We start from the raw sequence: 14,251 nt of genomic DNA on the forward strand, positions 1-14,251 counted from the left end.
TTGGAAGGTGGATTCTTTACCACTGAGCCACCAGGGAAACTCCTTTTTAATTCATATATTTTGGAGTAATTTACTACACAGCAGTAGATGACTAATACACTACTTCAGAGTTGGGGGAAGGGGAGGGAGAAGGCACACATTGGTCTATCAAGCCCTGGATGAGTAATAATGATGGTGAGTTTGATGATGATGACTCAAAATTCTCCAAGCCAGGCTTCAGCAATATGTGAACCGTGAACTTCTTGATGTTCAAGCTGGTTTTAGAAAAGGCAGAGGAACCAGAGATCAAATTGCCAACATCTGCTGGATCATCGAAAAAGCAAGAGAGTTCCAGAAAAACATTGATTTTTGCTTTATTGACTATGCCAAAGCCTTTGACTGTGTGGATCACAATCAACTGTGGAAAATTCTGAAAGACATGGGAATACCAGAACACCTGATCTGCCTCTTGAGAAATTTGTATGCAGGTCAGGAAGCAACAGTTAGAACTGGACATGGAACAACAGACTGGTTCCAAATAGGAAAAGGAGTTCGTCAAGGTTGTATATTGTCACCCTGTTTATTTAACTTATATGCAGAGTACATCATGAGAAACGCTGGACTGGAAGAAACACAAGCTGGAATCAAGATTGCAGGGAGAAATATAAGTAACCTCAGATATGCAGATGACACCACCCTTATGGCAGAAAGTGAAGAGGAACTCAAAAGCCTCTTGATGAAAGTGAAAGTGGAGAGTGAAAAAGTTGGCTTAAAGCTCAACATTCAGAAAACGAAGATCATGGCATCCGGTCCCACCACTTCATGGGAAATAGATGGGGAAACAGTGGAAACAGTGTCAGACTTTATTTTTCTGGGCTCCAAAATCACTACAGATGGTGATTGTAGCCATAAAATTAAAAGACCCTTACTCCTTGGAAGGAAAGTTATGACCAACCTAGATAACATATTCAAAAGCAGAGACATTACTTTGCCAACAAAGGTTCGTCTAGTCAGGGCTATGGTTTTTCCTGTGGTCATGTATGGATGCGAGAGTTGGACTGTGAAGAAGGCTGAGCACTGAAGAACTGATGCTTTTGAACTGTGGTGTTGGAGAAGACTCTTGAGAGTCCCTTGGACTGCAAGGAGATCCAACCAGTCCATTCTGAAGGAGATCAGCCCTGGGATTTCTTTGGAAGGACTGATGCTAAAGCTGAAACTCCAGTACTTTGGCCACCTCATGTGAAGAGTTGAATCATTGGAAAAGACTCTGATGCTGGGAGGGATTGGAGGCAGGAGGAGAAGGGGACGACAGAAGATGAGATGGCTGGATGGCATCACTGACTCGATGGACGTGAGTCTGAGTGAACTCTGGGAGTTGGTGATGGACAGGGAGGCCTGGCGTGCTGCAATTCATGGGGTTGCAAAGAGTCGGACATGACTGAGGGACTGATCTGATCTAATCTGAAGAACCTACTATGTGCCAGGCCATATGCCTAATATTATTTAATTCTCATAACAGCTCTCTAGAACCATATTATCCCTTTCTTCCCTTCCAATGAGAAACATGAGGCTCAAGGAGATTATGTGACTTTCCCAAGAAAACACAGTGGAAGATGTAGGATCAAAGACCAGGTCTGACTAATGGCCCAGCCTGTTGTATTAACCACCATGTTATACAGCTTGCCTCAATGCAAAGAGCATGGGCAGATGGTTCCTCTGATGTTTTAAAAAACTGTGGTTAGGATGTGGAGGGCAGCAGAAAGATGCCCTATATCTTCACTGGGGACATTGATTATGAGAAAACCCTGGCAGGATGGCTGGAGAGTCAGGGTGGGGTGAACTATCTATGCTAGGCACCAAGGACAGCAGCACACACTGTTGAGGAGCAGGTTATAATTTTCCACCAAGGTTTTGATAAATAACTCTGCTTTTGACAAGAGTACAAGGAAGAAAGTAGTACCAGAAAAGGCACTCCACAAAAAAACAAATAGAACATGCAAAGGTTTGGAGATGTTAAGTGGTCTTATGTCTAGGAATATAGCTAGAGGATAGGCAATGATTCAAGACAACCAGGAGGGCATGAACCAGATTATGGAAGGTCCTGGGAGCCTTTGGGATTAATGTCAACATCGAAGAAACTTTATAGTCACTGATTCATGCCTTTTATCCTGTACACTCAAAACCTATATCCCACTCAACTAATTTATACCCAACACAGAAGAGGTGTTTTTGTCTCTTACATTTAGGATAAATTTGGCATCAAACCGGGACAACTCATGCACAAAAATGCAAGATCCATTAGGCCAGGCAGAGAAGAGCGTCCAGGCTGCCTTCACCCAGCCAGTATCAGTTGTGTTCCAGAAGATGTCTGATTCGGTCAAGGCCACCCACCTCCTGCCAAAAATGGGAGGAAATCAGAACCCTCAGCAAAGTTTCTACCTTTAAAAAGAATTACATTAGTCTGTTCTCCTATTTGGAACCCTACTCACTCACTTACACTTGTCATATCTGTATAAGAACCATAAAACCAGACTGCCTCCAAAGCATTTATTGAGCATCTTCTAAATTCCTATGTCCTAGGCTAGACTCAAAAAGACAAATGTGCCGCTTCCAAAGACTTCACAATCTACTGAGAGTGATATATAAGGGAACAAGTAATCTCGAAATAATGTGGAAGGGCACTTTATTTATTCAGTCAATATGTATTTAGTATTTATCCTGCCCTTACCATTGGAGGTAGAAAAATGAATGATTTGTCTTTTTTGGAGGGGCTTATAGTTTAGTAAGCATAAGCATAAACTTGCCTCATCCTTGAGGTTTGTCTCTTACCTCTCATCAAATCTTATAGGTCTACATTCAAAACACTTTCAGGATCATACTTCCGGTTGCTCCTTCCACTGCTATTCCCCCAGGCAAGCCTCCACCTTTGCCTCTCAATGCACTGGCCTCTCAAGTGGCCATCTGCTTCACCTTTGCCTCCTACAGTTTATTCTTAACCCAATATTCTGAGTTATCCTTTTAAAAAAAAGCAAATCAGATCTTGTCACGCCTCTGCTCAGAATACTCCAATGTTCCTCAAAAAATTACATAGGCTCACCATATTATCCAGCAATTCTACTTCTGATTATATATCCAGAAGAATTGAACAGATATTTGTACACCCGTGTTTATAGCAGCACTATTGACAACAATAAAACGTGGGAGCAATCCAAGTGTCCATCAGTGGATAAGCAATGGATAAGCAATATTAGTATAGACACCATGTTACATTATTCAGTTCTAAAAAGGAAGAAGATTCTTACATAGGCTACAACATGAATGAACCTTGAAGGTATCATGCTTAGTAGAATAAGTAAGACACAAAAAGAAAAATATTGTATGATTCTACTTTTATGAGGTTCCCAGAGGAGTCAAATTCTTTATGACAGAAAGTAGAATGGTTGTTTCAGGGCTGGGGATAGGAGGCATTAGGGGGCTTTTGTACAATGGTACAGGCTTTCAGATTTGCAAGATGAAAAAGTTTTGCAGTTGAACGGTGGGGACGATTGCACAAAAATGTGCATTTATTTAATGACACTGAACTATATACTTAAAATGGTTAAAATAGTAAATTTAATGGTACATGTAGTTTACCAGACTTAAAAAAAAAAAAAAAAACAGGAACACCTCACTCAAAGTAAAGCCCAAAGCCTTCTGATCCTTACCTGATTTGCCCCCATGTTAGCTCCTAACTTCGACTCCTGCCACTTTCCCCCTCACCCACACTCCTCCAGCTCACCCACCTACTTTTCAGTTCCTTGGACCCACCAGGCAAGCTAACCCCTGGTACCTCCCACTGGCCACAAAACCCAGTCCGTAGCTGGCCTGGGTGTGCTCGACCATCTTGGGGGTCCCAGTTGTGCCACTTGTGAAGTAGATGGCCACTGGGTCTTGACCCCTGGTCCTGGCACAGTTGTGTTCTGTGGCTGCCTCCCTGTAAAATATAAAAAAATATTATAGGGGTACTGCTAGCAGCACCAGCAGTAATATCTATAACAAGTAATATCTATGACAGTCACAGTAATATCTATAACAACAGTCACAGTAATATCTATAACAACAAGACAGGCTACATTTGATAAATACCATGCGTGAGGTACCTGCTGGAAGCTCCAGCTTGAGTTATCTCTGACCCCTACAATCATGTCATGGGGTTATAACCATTTGCACATAAGGAAATTGAGGCTCAGAATAATTAAATGACTCACTCAAAAGAAACCTGTGCTTTTATCAAGGCATGAGACCTTCTGGTGAAACCAGCATTTATGAGTTCTACCTCAGTTCCTGGTAATTTAGAGTTGTTTTCCTAAGTGTTCCCTAAATTTGGAATTTTGAGATGTGGGTAATTCCTAAAAGTTTTGTGATCTGGAGAATGCTCTAACTCACCATTTCTCATCCTGGCTGCGTCTTAGGATCACTCGATAGGTTTTTTGAAAGAAATACTATTCCCTGGGCTCCAAGCTGAAGAAAATGGAATCAGAATCTTTGTTGGTGGGCCTGGGCACTGGTTTTTTTTTTTTAAATTTTCTAAGTTCCTTACGTAATTCTAATGACCGCCAAAATTGAGAGCCTGCTGATTCAGACCAACCTGACATCTCATCAAAATCACGTGGGCAGATCACTGAACATAAGGATCTGGGCCCTTGTTCAGATATGTCTGGTTAAGTAGGTCAGATGTGGGACCTTAAAATCTGTATTTCGAACTTCACTCTAAAATAAATAAATGGGGCTTCCCAGGTGGCGCTAGTGGTAAAGAACCTGCCTGCCAATGCAGGAGACATGAGAGATGAGAGTTTGATCCCTGGGTCAGGAAGATTCCCTGGAAGAGGGCATGGCAACCCACTCCAGTATTCTTGCCTGGAGAATACCATGGACAGAGGAGCCTGGTGGGCTCCAGTCCATAGGGTCACAAAGAGTCAGACACAGTGGAAGTGACTAAGCACACACTCAAATAAATAAATAAATAAATTCCCATAATTTTATGGTGGAAAGTTTGTATTCTAGCGTAGGAAAGGACATTCAAAAAACCATTTACCATGTCCTCAAACTTGAAAATATATTTTTGTATCTAACCGTATTTCTTACATATATTGATGATTTGCCGTTAAACTTTCAGCTGCTTATGATTATATTGGAATATAAGGAAAGTACAGACAATGCCACATGTTGGAAATATAATATTTTATAAAATACAGGATACACTATTTATAACCTATGCGTGTGAGTCTTATAGTCCTAAAAATGATAATACAATTAAATGCAAGTGACACAAAGTTTTCTTTTAAGCTAGGGACAAGACACAAATACTGAGATTAGCTAAAAAAAAAAAAAAAAAAAAGTGAAATAGCAGGTGAATCTAATGCCCCTGATCTATGAAGACAAACATTTGTGACTTAACAGTGCAGGCCCGGGTGAGGGACCCATTTTAGTTCTGGCCTCCAGTCAAGACAAAGTCTCAAATGCCCAGTTAGATTTCCATGAGTCCTTACTGAAAGGCAAATGGCTTTGGTTCTGTCTCAACCTTGACTTCATTACTTATCATCATCTCAAACATGTCATTTTATCTTTCCAGGTCTCAGTTTCATCATCTGAAAAACTAGGGTAAAGTGCACTTTATAGGGTTTTTCAAGGATTAAATAAGACAATGCTGATTCATTATTGTCCGAGTATCAAGTACCATGCTTGTCACAAAACAGGTGTTCGCTAAAGTTTTGTTGCAAGATTGAATGAAGGTGAATGCTAACCCAGTACAACACCTGGAATACATTTCAATTCAGTTCAGTCCAGTCGCTCAGTTGTGTCTGACTCTTTGCGACCCCATGGACTGCAGCACACCAGGCCTCCCTGTTCATCACCAACTCCTAGAATTTACTTAAACTCAGGTCCATTGAGTCGTTGATGCCATCCAACCATCTCATCCTCTGTCGTCCCCTTCTCCTCCTGCCTTCAATCTTTCCCAGCATCAGGGTCTTTTCTAATGAGTCAGTTCTTCGCATCAGGTGGCCAAAGTATTGGAGTTTCAGCTTCAATATCAGTCCTTCCAATGAATATTTAGGACTGATTTCCTTTAGGATGGACTGGTTGGATCTCCCTGCAGTCCAAGGGACTCTCAAGAGTCTTCTCCAACACCACAGTTCAAAATACATTTAGCACTCAATACATGGAAGAAATTAGATTATTAATTTTGCATCATGTAAATCATCTCATTTACTCCAGCTGATAATCTGTATTTATTACCACATCATAGAGGCAAATGCACAAAAATATCTAGTGACAATTCCAGTCCTGACTAAGTGAGTAACACTGAAGGAACTTCAGGTAGTCACCGGGATTAGGTCTTAGGTCTGTCTGGCTTCCAAAGTGATTCACTCTTTCCATGGGCAATTAGAAATGCATTCTTTTTACGCAGGGGGAAATGCCTTGGCCTTATTTTTATGCTCTCCTCTGGAGAGTTCCAACTTACCAGAGGAGTTCCCTGAAGTTCATCCAGCCTGGCCGATAGCTGTCTGACACAAGCAGCTTGGTTTGAAGGGAAGGGCAGTCGGCGCTAATGGCATCCACCCGTGGAGCCAAGGAGTCACTGGTGATAATGGCCTTGGCTCTGGATGCCTGCAGCCGAAATTTGAGGTCTTTTTCTGTCAGCTGAGAGATGCCAGGAATCATGATGGCCCCTGATACCACACAGAGAGGGGATGTTGACTGGGAGACAGGGAAGACCCCTGTGAACAGGTCCAGACCGGATATTCCCAGATAGAAGCAGGAAAGGGCCAGAGATACTTAGAATGCCTGAACTGGAAAAGGCACTATTAATGATAAAATATTGAAATTCAGAGAATATTTACAGAACATTTACACATGCTAAGAACTTTGCATGCATTATTTCATTTAATTCTTACAACCCTGGAAAGTAGATGTTATCATTAAACCCGTTTGGCAGATTCAAAACACTAAGACCTAGACCCTTAGGCCTTAAATAAATTAACTAGCCCAGGATCACACAGCTAAAATGCTGTAGAGCTGTGACTGTGAACCCAGGCAGTTAAGGTTAAGTTATTAACCTTAACTCTCCATGATCTTGAACACTGTATTACATTGTCCTAGAAATTACCTGGAGAAAAAATGGCAACCCACTCCATTATACTTGCCTAGAGAATCCCATGGAAAGAGCAGCCTGGCAGGCTACAGTCTATAGGGTCTTAAAGAGTCGGACATGACTGAAGCAACTTAGCAAGCACACAAGCAGAGATTACCTAGTTCCATGCTTTTTCAGGCCTTTCAAACAAAAGGCTATAGTGAATCTTAGCGTTGGGTGTGGATCACTTGGGGTGGGGGCAAGGGTATAGCAGTGGGGGCTCCATGACCTCATATTACTTCAAACAAAACCACTCTCTAGTAGTTGAGTTCATTTACTCTTAAGGGGAAGTGATAAGGAAGCAGAAAGCAGACAAATTTTAATCAGACACTTGAAAAACCACTTGAACATCTCAGAATGCAGGCTGTAAACACTCCACACTCCACCGAGTCCAACATTCTCATTTCACAGATGAGAAGAAAGAGATCCTAAAATAATCGGCCACCCAGTGAGTGAGGATAGAAGACAGAGGAAAGGGCCAATCCCAAATAGGGTGGAGTCCAAGCAAAACCTTCATTTCCCTTCTCTCTATCTTCCAAACTTTACAGGACTTAAAGCCCAGCATGAACACTTTGGGAGCTGAGCAGTTTGGCTCTTCACTCCACCTCTCTGTTTTAGCTGTTTCTAATATAAGTCTGTTCTATCCGGAGCTTTGGCAGCCCAGGCAGATGGTGGACAGCCGGAGCTGTCAGCAAGAGAAACGAGGTGAATACCATAGCCTGGAAGAAAAGTGACAAGTGCTTATCAGGAGAACGTGGGGATGTGAGAAAGTGAGGTCATTCAGGTTGTGTAGCCTTGGAAATCAACAGGATGCTAGACTTGATGTGGTGATGGAGAACATGGTCTTGAGCTACTTGGACATCAAAGAAATAGGGTATGTGTATAACTGGGGACACTGGAGACATTTTCCAGTTATCATTCCAGAAAAAAATGATAATAATAATGCAAAGAGAAGTTTTGATCATGCAAGGCGCCTAACACAGTGCCTGGAACACAGCAGGTCCTCAGGAGCTCCCTTACCTCAGTCCCCATTTCAATGGATTTTATATTCATGGCAGAATATGGAGAAGTCCCCAAACCTGTGTGCCTGTTTCTTTTCTTCAGAGCTGGATACTCTGAAATGCTGCTCACTTTTATTTATTGTTCAAAAATATGTAAAAATAAAATTTGGGGGAGGACAACCTATTCACAAAATGGTTGGATTAAGTTTGATCATATGGGAAGGTTAATTTTCTGACATGAGTTTGTATTGATTTGCAAACATTTTTGACAACAAATTTCATGTAGATTGTTCTACAGATATGACTGGAAGGGAGTGGATGACATTCTAAGTGGTATAAAGTTCCTAGGGGATGGAGAAACTAGCACTCCACCAAAAGCAGATGTCTTGCTTTTGAAAAATCAGCCTAAAAACTCCAGCCCTTTCAACATGTGCATAACACAGAGCCAGCAGAGGCTTCTGGGACTCTGAGGGCTATATCCTTTGGCCTCCCCTCCTTTGCGGAAAGAATCATCTGAAGATCAATATGTTCAAAATAGCAGTCATCTCTGATGGGTGAGGCATGTGAGCTCCAGTTCACCACAGTCCTCAGCACTCCCTGCTGCCTCACACTGTTAGGGAAATTAAATGAATAGTCTTGTTTAGGCTTCAGAGACAAAGCAGAGCAGTCCTCTGACCTTGCGTCTAACCTTCTGGGACACTGCACTGACTGGGAGTGACTGCCTGCTGTGACTTGCAGCACCAAAGATAAGACGGGGGACAAATCTTGAGATTGTTGAGCCCCTAGAGGGGGTCTGGCCAAACAAACCCCAGGCTTAGCAACATTCTAAGTTTTACAAGACAAAACAAACAGCTTTAACATGAAACCAGGCTTGCGATTTGGTCACAGATTGATGATGATATCAGTTTTCATAGTCCTGGGATTATAAGCAGAACACTGAACTGCAATCTTCGAAGTCTCACCCATGGAGTCAACACACTGCCTGGGACCCTTTCCCAACTGGGACTCCAAATGTGCTGTGACATGGCGCTTCCCAGTGCTGTTTAAGTCTGGATGTTGGTCAAACCCCAATTTGGTGATGTATTCTCTGCTCTTTCTATTTTTCTTTTCTTTTAATGTTGGTATGTTGAAAGTAAGCTAGAAAATTCTCTAATACATATCTGTATTCTTTATTTGCATTTAACAACTGGCTTATTTTGTTAGCAAATCCTTTGAACCTGAGACAAAAGTGAAATGTGTTCAGCAAAACACATACCCCTTTGATCAATTACGGTGCTGTCTGGCCCCTGCACACAATCATGGTGTGATTGGTGGGTAAAGGGGAAGTAAACCAAACTCCACAGGAGGTTCGACTTGCTCCATCTCCCAGACATTGTGGATGCTGCTGAAACTCGGGCAGGTTGTATCAGCCCCAACTGGGAGTCTCAGCCTTGCTCACTGACCTGTCCGCATACAAGCCACGCTGACCAGCCACCACTCCGGGAGCCGCGGGAGCACCAGCATCATTCTGTCTCCAGGCTGCAGGCCACAGGCACCCTCCAGCACATTAGCTGCCTTCCTGGATTGCTCTCCCAGCTCTTCAAAGCTCCACTTGACCTCTGCTCCTGTACCATCAACCCACCAGAAGGCAGGGATTGGGGGCCGGTGCCCAGCCTAGAGAGTTGCATAGGCAAAAAAGAAAAAATCCTCACCATGGGTGAGGAATTTTGTTTGCTTGCTCTTCTTTTTTAAAATTTATTTGTTTTATAATAGTTATTAAATTCACAGGGTTAAAAAATCAAAATGATATGAAAAGATATGCGTTGAGAAGGCTTCTTCCACACTGTGCCTATCCTAAGATTCACGCTATACTGTGTCCTCCCCTTTTTAAAATTGAGATGTAATTCTCCTACCATAAATTTACCATTTTGAAGCACACAATTCAAGGGTTTTTGGTATATTCACAAAGTTATGTAACCATCACTACCATCTAACTCCAGAAAAATTTCATTATCCTAAAAATAACGTTTTACAGATTAGTAGTCACACCCTATTCTCTCCTTACCAAGCCCCTGGCAACCACTAATCTATTTTCTGTATGGATTTGCCTATTCTGGATATTTGACATGAGTGGAATTATACAGTATGCAGCCTTTAGTGTCTGCTTTCTTTCACTTAGCATGTTTTTAAGGTTTATCCATGTTGTAGCATGTATTGGTGTTACCTTCCTTTTAATGGCTGAATAGTATTCGACTGCGCGGATAGACCATATTTTGTGTATCCATTCATCAGCTGATGGACGTTAGGGTGGCTTCCACTTCCATAATGTTATGAACATTTGTACATACGCTTTTGTGTGAACATGTGCTTTCTCTTCTCTGGGATATACACCTATGAGAGTAGTGTAGGTCATATGATAACTCTATGAGGAATTACACACTGTTTTCCACAGCATCTGTACCATTTTACATTCCCAGCAGTAATGTATAAGGTTTCTAATTTCTCTATATCTTTGTTAACACTTCTTAGCAAACACTTTTTGTTTTTGGTTTTTTTCCTACTTTTTCTGTTTATTTCTTCTTGCCCAACACTTGTTTGTCTATTTTTGTTTTTAGCCATGTCACTCTGTGTGAAATTGTATCACTTTGTGGTTGGGATTGCATTCCCCTAACGAATAAAGATGTTGAGCATTTTACCATGTGTCTGTTGGCGATTTGTTTATATTCTTTAGATAAATCCCTATTTGAATACTTAGCCAATATTTAATTGGGTTCTTTATACATTGCAGATATGTGTTCTCTCTCTCTCTCTCTCTCTCTATATATATATATATATATACACACACACGTATATACACTAATTATATATCTCAGATATGTGATTTTGTGGGTTGTCTTTTCATTTTGACCTACAAATGCTAGAAATTTTCATGAAATTCAATTTATCTACTTTCTTTCATTGCTTATACTTTAGAAACCATTACCTAATCCAGGATATGCACCTATATTTTCTTCTAAGAATTTTATAGTTTTTTTCTCCTTCATTTAGGTCTTTGATGTGGTGTGAGGTAGGGATCACCTTCTTTTTTTGCATGTGAATATTCAGTTGTGCCAGCACCATTAATTGGAAGGACAATTCTTTCCCCATTTAATGTTCTTGACACCTTTGTTGAAAACTGATTGATCATAGATTTATGGGTATATTTCTGATTCTTAGGTTTATTCCATTCATTTATGCCTATCCTTATGCCAGTATCAGATTGTCTTCTTCTTTTTTTCCCACACAGTCTTGATTACTGTAACTTTGTAGTAGGTTTTGAAATAAGAAAGTGTCCACCAGGTTTGTGCTTCTTTTTCAAGATTGTTTTGGTTATTATGGGTCCCTTGCATTTCCACATGACTGGACAAGACTGTACATTTTTGCAAAGAAGTCTACTGGAATTTTGATAAAGCTTACATGGAGTATGTAGATCAATTTGGTATATATTGTCATTTTTTTTGCAACTTTATAATTTCTGCCTTAATAACAATTTAGTTTTTAAAACATACGGATCAACTTATTCATACTATTCTTTTATAAAAGAGACTTCAGGTAAGCTTTTAAATGTATGCATAATGTAATACATAATTATTTTCTGGTAGTTCTTGGCTGCCGAAAGTTAAATTTCATCAAATGTATTTTAACATTTTCAGAGTCATCATAGAGAATATGTAATTTTTACGTAATGAGGTAATATCTCTGGGGCATTCTCATTGAGATACACCCAGATGTTAACCAGAGTGTCTTTAGTATACATTCCCTGGATTACTCTAATCTTTAGTTAGTTTCTAGAGTTCTGAAAAGTTGATTATGACTAAGGTTTTTGTTTTGCTTTTATGGAGAATAAAATTTCAGAAAGTCCTTATTCCTTCATTTTTGCTGACTTAACCCTCTTTGTTTGATTTTTTCATTAGGAGAAGTCTTCTAAGGATGAGCTTGCATGCATGCATGCTAAATCGCTTCAGTCCCATCTGACTCTTTGCAACCCCATAGACTGTAGCCCACCAGGCTCCTCTGTCCATGGGATTCTCCAGGCAAGAATACTGGAGTGGGTTGCCATTGCCTTCTCCAAGGCAGGAGGAAGCTGCTGTCATCCCCACCTTACAGGCAAGGAGCTGGGGCCACTCTAGCTGTTCACATAGCTTGTGGGCTTATGAAATCCAGGGCACTGTAGAGCCTGGGAGGAAGGTCATTTCAGGGAAGCACTGGATGAGCTTAGAGTGGTTTTATTTTTTTAAAAATCTTACACTTTGTAGATAGTAAAGGAGCACTCTGACCCCATCTCTTCTCATTTAATTCTCACAGCTCCAGTTGGCATACTGTATGACTCCATTTTTATAGATGAGACAACTGAGATCCAAGGAACCTAGCGATTCGCTCAAGGTCATGCTTCAAGCAGATAAAGCACATCTATCTGACAGCAAAACTTACTTTTATATCTCAGTCATTCTCATACCACCCCCATACATTTGACCATATCCACTATTACTACATCTACTCACAATATTACTTATTTCATCTTTTTTCTTTAAACAAGCTCTTCTTAAAATTAACATAAATAAATTTCTTTGAGACAAAGCTTATATTCTCCTATAAACAAAAGGTATCTTTGACATAGAGTACAAAGAGAGGCACAACAGACACAAGGAAGGGAGGATAAAGAAAGAAGCAAATGCACTGAGATACACAAGGAAACCAAGATCATCTGAATTCAATCCTATGTATTTGCTGTGATCTGTGAAAAGCTTTGGAGAAGGCAATTGCACCCCACTCCAGTACTCTTGCCTGGAAAATCCCATGGGCGGAGGAGCCTGGTAGGTTGCAGTCAATGGGGTCGCTAAGAGTCGGAAATGACTGAGCGACTTCACTTTCACTTTTCACTTTCCTGCATTGGAGAAGGAAATGGCAACCCACTCCAGTGTTCTTGCCTGGAGAATCCCAGGGACGGGGCAGCCTAGCGGGCTGCCACCGTCTATGGGGTCGCACAGAGTCAGACACGACTGAAGTGACTTAGCAGCAGCAGCAGCAGCAGTGAAAAGCTTTGAGCCTGAGCCAAGCTCTCTCCTTATTTAAAAGGGACAGGCCCAATGTGAGGAAGATACTAAAAACAGATTAGTAGTAATACAAAACTTTCCCCTTCTCTTGCTCAGAATGATTTGAAGGAAATCAAATCATTGATTTAATTGGGGCGTAACTCTCTTCCTGTGTAATTTGGAATGTGAAAATACTAGGGATTAGGTAGGGGTATCTAAGGCTCAAAACCTTGGTCATAATAACTTTTTTAAGGCTTAAATGCTCACAGTTTACATTTTAAGACTTTCAAAACTCTCAAGCCAAAATGTACACATGTCTTATAGCCTCAAGTCTCAGTGGGGTTTTGTGAAGGTGGAATCTGATGCCCAAGTTGGACCCTAGGACACCGTGAGCTTCACCTTTTCCAGCTGACTCCACACGTCCAGCACATCATGGGCAAAGTTGAAATACTCAGGCACTGGCTGCCTGCCCAGGCTGATGGCTTCCCAGGTGGCCACAATCTTCTGAGGGACAGGAAGAGGCGGTGGCTGCCCATGAGACCCACAGATACCCCGGGCATTTCTCAGTGCCTGGAGGACCAGTTCTCTTAGCCATAGCCTCATCTTGCCTCCTGCCTGTCATCAAAGAAGAGAGAGAATGTCATCATGAATTTTGGGCTTTAGGGAGACACTGAGGTTGGAGAGAAACCTGTGGTCAGCCATAGGATGAATGCAGCACATATTAGCTTGTAGAGCAGAGTCTTGGGCTTTAATCTGAGTTCCATGGTGTGATTTTGATAATTTCTCCTCCCTGGGCCTGTGATTCATCTCTTCCACCATTCACAGCCTGTTGGATCTCTGTGGAGGGCAGGAACTCAGAGCCCACCTCCTAAGGCTCAGTCCTTCAAACTGAATCCCTCAAAAAGCCTTTGGCAAATCCTGAACTGGCCTGACAAGTCTGAAGAAAGCTCCAGGGCAGCACCTTCCAAAAGAAATGTGATATGAACCACACCTCCTCCTGTAATACACAATTCTCTGGCAGTTTCATTAAAATAAATAAATAAAAAGAA

General features: G+C 41.3%; 1 protein-coding gene across 8 annotated transcripts in view; it reads right to left on the reverse strand.

The window, feature by feature from the left end:
- The window catches only part of ACSM5 (acyl-CoA synthetase medium chain family member 5), a 29,588-nt gene that overhangs the window by 12,314 nt on the left and 3,023 nt on the right, over positions 1–14,251 (reverse strand). For 4 of the 8 annotated variants that reach the window (XM_027527429.1, XM_027527433.1, XM_027527427.1 and 1 more), the window contains exons 2-6: positions 13,602–13,817; positions 9,594–9,804; positions 6,482–6,737; positions 3,809–3,952; positions 2,220–2,373 (exon numbers count right to left, since the gene is read on the reverse strand). In XM_027527429.1, the coding sequence (XP_027383230.1) occupies positions 2,220–2,373; positions 3,809–3,952; positions 6,482–6,737; positions 9,594–9,804; positions 13,602–13,805 (969 nt within the window). In that variant the 5' untranslated portion in view covers positions 13,806–13,817. The remainder of the gene's footprint in view (positions 1–2,219; positions 2,374–3,808; positions 3,953–6,481; positions 6,738–9,593; positions 9,805–13,601; positions 13,818–14,251) is intronic. The other 4 variants (XM_027527431.1, XM_027527432.1, XM_027527434.1 and 1 more) reach the window with 2 other exon arrangements.

This window comes from Bos indicus x Bos taurus, chromosome 25 (assembly GCF_003369695.1).
Source record: "Bos indicus x Bos taurus breed Angus x Brahman F1 hybrid chromosome 25, Bos_hybrid_MaternalHap_v2.0, whole genome shotgun sequence".
Classification (NCBI taxonomy): domain Eukaryota; kingdom Metazoa; phylum Chordata; class Mammalia; order Artiodactyla; family Bovidae; genus Bos; species Bos indicus x Bos taurus.